The following is a 5,889-nucleotide window of genomic DNA, read 5'->3' as shown; positions in this document are numbered from 1 at the left end:
TCAAAGCCTCAGGTTGGTACCTATGGGTTGCTAGTAGTGTTGATTAGATCTCGTAGTTGATGCTAGTTGGTTTATTTGGTGGAAGATTATATGTTCAGATCCTTGATGCTACTCAATACCCATGTGATCTTGAGTATTAATATTATTTGTGAGTAGTTACATTTGTTCTTGAGGACATGGGAGAAGTCTTGTCATAAGTAATCATGTGAATTTGGTATTCGTATGATATTTTGATGATATGTATGTTGCTGCTTTCTTTAGTGTTGTCATGTGAATGTCGAATACATGACACTTCACCATCTTTGGGTCTAAGGGAAGGCATTGTGAAGTAGTTATTTGATGATGGGTGCTATAGTGACAGGAGCTTAAACCCTAGTTTATGCGCTATTCCGTAAGGGGCTGATTTAGATCCATATGTTTCATGCTATGATTTGATTTTTCTTTCATAGTTGCGGATGCTTGCGAGAGGGGGTAATCATAAGTGGGAGGTTTGTTCAAGTAAGAACATCACCCAAGCACCGGTCCACCCACATATCAAATTATCAAAGTAACGAATGTGAATCAAACAAACATGATGAAAGTGACTAGATGAAATTCCCATGTGTCCTCAAGAGCACTTTGCTTATTATAAGATATCGTTCTGGCTTGTCCTTTGTTATAAAAAGGATTGGGATACATTGCTGCACCTTTGTTACCATTACTACGTGTTGCTCGTTACAAATAACCTTGCTATCAAACTATCTGTTACCGATAATTCAGTGCCTGCATAGAATACCTTGCTGAAAACCGCTTGTCATTTCCTTCGGCTCCTCATTGCGTTCAACACCCTTACTTATTGAAAGGACTGCTATTGATCCCCTATACTTGTGGGTCATCGGGGCAGCCGCCGCTGTACCTCCAAGCATGACAATCGTCAGCCGCTGGTTTGCTTCGCCAGTTCATGGGGCGCGCTCCGGGATCTCCGTGAGACGCTATTGTCGCCGAGAATCGTTGGTGATTTGGTGGTGGACGGAATACCTATGCAGGGAGGATGAGGTGTGGGTGGTGGGAAATGCGTCACTGAGGAGAGTGAAGGGCAAGGGGAATCAGCAGGATGAGTGGATGGGGGAGAGAGTAGAAGGATAAGGTTTCTGGGATGGGTCGTATATTTCCGAATGGGTTCGTTAGCTGACGTGTATCATCTGACATGCTTTAAGATCCATGCGTCTGATCTGACGACAATTAAGGTGTTCAAGCCTAAAATGTAAAATTCGGACGTTCGGGCGTTATCTTTTTTGTATTAAACTCCATCTTGAACAGATCCCAAGCTTCGATCCAGATGCCCGAGCAATCAAAACCATTGCATGCTTTTCCCAAAGGTAAAAGAAAAGCCAATAGAAGCTGATGGCCGTAATGCATGATGACCTGTTCCTGAAATCATCAAAAAGCTTGATCAGCTTATATATAGTGTAGGCTCTACTCTCATATCAGATAAGAATATGATGAGGATGGAGGGAGGCCAGATTTGGCGACACGGTGGTCGTCTTACAAATTGACAATTATGAAGGGTTATTAGCAAACCGTCATTAGGATTGCTGTTAGTCAGTTATTGGTGTCCAAGCATCGTTGACGCATCTGTTCGTACATGCGCCTCTTTGTACAGACACCTATTTGATGCGCCCCAAAATCTTGTATAAATATGTTATTCTCAAATCAATAAAAGTTGTTGACCATTCGTTCAATCATTTACATTCTTACACGTTATAAGAACATACTCTATCGAGAGAGCACATAACGGGAGAAAATAGGCAGAAAGGTAAGAAAAATGGCAGGGATGAACCTGCATGCCATTGTATCTGCCCTTATTCACTACGCGAGACCCGTCGAACAAACAGGTTTGGTATTCTTATATGGTGGAACTGCCTTTTCATGGAAGTCAACGAAACAGACGTTAGTAGTAACCTCCACTATTCATTCAAAATAATCGCATTATTTGAAGCATCACGAGAATGTGGTTGGCTTCGCAGAATGATCAACCACATTCAAACTTCATGTGGTGTTGGTTCATTAGGATCACCAACTATTATGTATGAAGATAATGCCACTTGTATTGCTGAAATGCACACGGGTTATATGAAAAGTAATATCACAAAACATATTTCTCCTAAATTGTTCTTTCCTCGTGACTTACAAAAGGATGGAAAAATTAGTATTTTGCAAACCGAATCATGTGACAATGTAGCAGATTTGTTCACAAAGTCTTTACCTACATAGGCATTCCTGAAATGTATTCACGGAATTGGTATGAGAAGACTATGAAATTTGCAAAGTTCAGGGGGAGAAATCTCCTGAAAATATAAACTTTTAATTATCAACGGGTAATGAATATTGTACTCTTTTTCCTTTATGAGTTTTTTTCCAACAAGTTTCTCATAATAGTTTTTTAACGAGACAACTAAATACAGGCGTTGATGCATGCCATATCATATTTCTCCTTATATCTTTCCTAATAGGTTTTAAAGGAGTTTTTCATGGCACTTCTCATTGCAGTCTTTTCATTATGAGTTTTCTCTGAAAGTTTTCCTCATGATGTTTCTAATGAGGCAATATCTTCATAAAGATCATATGTTATACTTTCTATTTTTCCTATGAGGGTTTTTAGAAGAAAGTATCCAAAGCATATTTATTGTTCTCTAAGCTCACTAATAATTTTCTCCTTCTTCGAAGGATTTTCTTATTATTATCAAGGGACAATAATCAGTATATGTTGCATCATTTTTTTCTTATTATTTTTCTCACTGGGTGTAAAGAAGTTTTTAGCAACATATCTGTATCATTCTCCTCATATTTTTTCCACGGAATTTTTGGAGGAGACTTTCAAGATTATACTTCTCGAGACGAACGATGAATATACAAGAAGCTTTCGATAATGAATTATTCGTGAAGTCGACGATGTACAAGGGGCAGTGTTACGAACCGACAAATACAAAGGATTATTAGCGAGCCATCATTAGGATTGTTGTTAGTCAGTTATTAGTGTCCAAGCGTCGTATGGACGCATCTGTCCGTACAGAGGCCAATTCGATGTGTCCCAAAATCTTATATAAATATGTGATTCTCAAATCAATGAAAGCTCTCGATCATTCGTTCAATCATCTACATTCTTACAGGTCGATCGCGTCGTAAAAGGCCATCGCACTCTACAGTTCATTCTTAAAATGTTTTATATTGTACTCCTTCCGTTCTAAATGTAAGTCTTTTTAGAGATTCCACTATAAACTACATATGGATGTATATAGACATATTTTACAGTGTAGATTCACTCATTTTACTCTGTATGTAGTTTATAGTGGAATCTCTAAAAAAACTTATATTTAGGAAGGGGGGAGTACTACGCATAAGTTAGATATGGCTTGTTTTGAGAAGGCGAGGAGGGCAGTTGGGGTAATTCGCTCCGCGACGTTAACGGGGGGCGTGGACGGCGGAACGGACCGGACGGGGCGCGGGCGCGCATAAAGCCCGGCAAAATTCCCCGACGCGAGGCCACAAATCGCTCCCGGCCCCCTCCTTCCTCCTCTCCTCTGCCCGTACGGTCAAACAAGAGACCCCCATCCCCCTCTCTCCTCCACCTCCAGCGCTCGCCGCGAGAAGCCGAGAAGGAAGAGCCTGAGAAGGTAGCATGGCGGACCAACTCACCGACGACCAGATCGCCGAGTTCAAGGAAGCCTTCAGCCTATTCGATAAGGACGGCGACGGTATGTAATTTTTGTCCCTCCCTGTTTTGCTGTTCCCCTTATAGGAACATGACGTCTTTTCTTCTTCTTCTTGTTATGCTGTGATTGCTGTGATATAAACGTCTCAGTCTGGATGCTCTTCGCTTCCTGTTAGACGAAGAAGAAACACGAACATCTGTTCATCATCGATGTTTACTCTCTGTCTTTGATCTAGCATAGAATTGGGACATCTTATAGTAGTACACTAGATGACTGGAGGCTGAAAATTTGCGCCCACGCGTCCAGCAGCCGGAATGCCAGATCAAGTATCGCATATATTGCGACACTCACTCCATGCGTCCGAAGCAAAAGCAAATCGCGGCGCGTCGTGCCACCGCCCTCCCGGGAGGAAATTCCGTCTGTACTGCCGTATAGTGCACGGCTGCGGGTCACTATCTCGCGTAGTAACTGCTGTGGAAATTATGTCGTCAAATCGATGTGATTGGGTCATGTCAGATTTGATCTCGTCTTGGATCCAGATGTGGAGTAGTCAGGGCCGTCCAATGTCAGATGTTTAGGCTTGACTTATGTAGAACGGCTGAATCGTACTAGCTTATAGGTTGAACTTAGGGGCACCGGGTCTGCCATCATCTCTTTTGTATGCTGCTTTCGTTATGGATCGTATCTGCAGATCTGTTGGAAATTCTTAGGGGGTTGAAACCCAGATCCAGCTATATATGATGATACATAGTACAATTTTAGCACCAGGGAGAATCCTTTGGTGTCGGATGTGGCTGATAAAGTGGTACTAATTGATCTTGGACCTGCACAGACTTCAATTTGGGCCTTTGGTGCATATGAAGTAGTACTTGAATCAATTGTTGTAACAGCGTGATCTGATCTCTGTATGTATGTACTACAGTAATTCATGAATAACTTATCTTTTTTGTAAGCAAGTTGGTTTAACTAATTGTTGTTAGTCAGAGGATCATGGTTTGGGTAATCATGTCACGCCCATTGTAGTACTATTTTGGGACCATAGTGGTGGTTGCTTCTGCCAATACTAATTCATGCATGCAAGTCTGATTAGCTTTTTTGTTTGTTTGGTATATGCTCACTCTGAATATGAAAATGTGATTACCGAGTCAGTCAGAAACATAGCTGAAATTGCCGTTGTGTGCTGGACAGGTTGCATCACAACCAAGGAGCTGGGAACAGTGATGCGTTCGCTGGGACAGAACCCAACGGAGGCAGAGCTCCAGGACATGATCAACGAGGTGGACGCGGACGGCAACGGCACCATCGACTTCCCGGAGTTCCTCAACCTGATGGCTCGCAAGATGAAGGACACGGACTCGGAGGAAGAGCTCAAGGAGGCCTTCCGGGTGTTCGACAAGGACCAGAACGGCTTCATCTCGGCCGCGGAGCTCCGCCACGTCATGACCAACCTTGGCGAGAAGCTAACAGACGAGGAGGTCGACGAGATGATCCGCGAGGCCGATGTCGATGGCGACGGCCAGATCAACTACGAGGAGTTCGTTAAGGTCATGATGGCCAAGTGATCCCGCCGATGTCCCGGTGGACGGTGGTATTATTATTTTACCGGGGAGGAGGAAATTGTGCTATGCATATTAGTAGTAAGGAATGCGGCTCTCGTTTCCTTGTCTTTGCCCCAAACCAGAAGAAGCGTACTAGTAGACGTAGTTGCTGAAGAGCATTCATGGAATCCTCCTCCCCTGCTGCTACCTTGTCTCTCTCCCGTGTGTCATTGAAACATCTTTCTTTCTGTGTGAATCTGCAAGACTTGGCCCCTTCGTTATGAATCCTCATTGCAGCTGAATCCGTTCGATCCAAGTTCCGTTCTACTTCTATTTTGTACGTATCAATCCTCGGCCAGCGGCTACTTCAGTTGGCAGATGCTGCTGTTGTATTGCTTGGCGATGGATGGAAGTAATATGTTCCTCAGGAAACATTCGACAGGCAATGAAAAATGCTGGTTGAATGGCCTGGTCGCATGTGATGTGGACCTTCTTTGAACTGAAATCAGTGCGCTGTTTGATGGAGTTTGGCAGGACTAACGGTTGACTGCGGTCCTCGCAAAAAAAAAAGGTTGACCGTGGAAGATGCCGCCGCGTGATGTTAGTGCAGGGCGTGTTTTTCTTCTTTTTAAGGCGTCAATGGTGGGCTTACGCTTGCC

General features: G+C 43.3%; 1 protein-coding gene across 1 annotated transcript; it reads left to right on the top strand.

The window, feature by feature from the left end:
- The first annotated feature begins 3,506 nt into the window (after positions 1 to 3,506).
- On the top strand, positions 3,507 to 5,532 carry LOC119290661 (calmodulin-1). The gene is made up of 2 exons (XM_037569293.1): positions 3,507 to 3,734; positions 4,881 to 5,532. Exons 1-2 carry the CDS (start codon positions 3,659 to 3,661, stop codon positions 5,252 to 5,254), a joined length of 450 nt encoding a protein of 149 aa, XP_037425190.1. The 5' UTR covers positions 3,507 to 3,658; the 3' UTR covers positions 5,255 to 5,532.
- Positions 5,533 to 5,889: the final 357 nt, after the last annotated feature.

This window comes from Triticum dicoccoides, chromosome 4B (genome assembly GCF_002162155.2).
Source record: "Triticum dicoccoides isolate Atlit2015 ecotype Zavitan chromosome 4B, WEW_v2.0, whole genome shotgun sequence".
Taxonomy (NCBI): domain Eukaryota; kingdom Viridiplantae; phylum Streptophyta; class Magnoliopsida; order Poales; family Poaceae; genus Triticum; species Triticum dicoccoides.
This window is presented reverse-complemented; position numbering and strand designations above follow the sequence as displayed.

Excerpts from the sequence above, each read along its gene's own strand:
- LOC119290661 (XM_037569293.1), top strand. The coding sequence starts at position 3,659 with ATGGCGGACCAACTCACCGACGACCAGATCGCCGAGTTCAAGGAAGCC. Across the intron at positions 3,735-4,880 it reads ATTCGATAAGGACGGCGACG|GTTGCATCACAACCAAGGAG; the intron begins GTATGTAATTTT and ends TGTGCTGGACAG.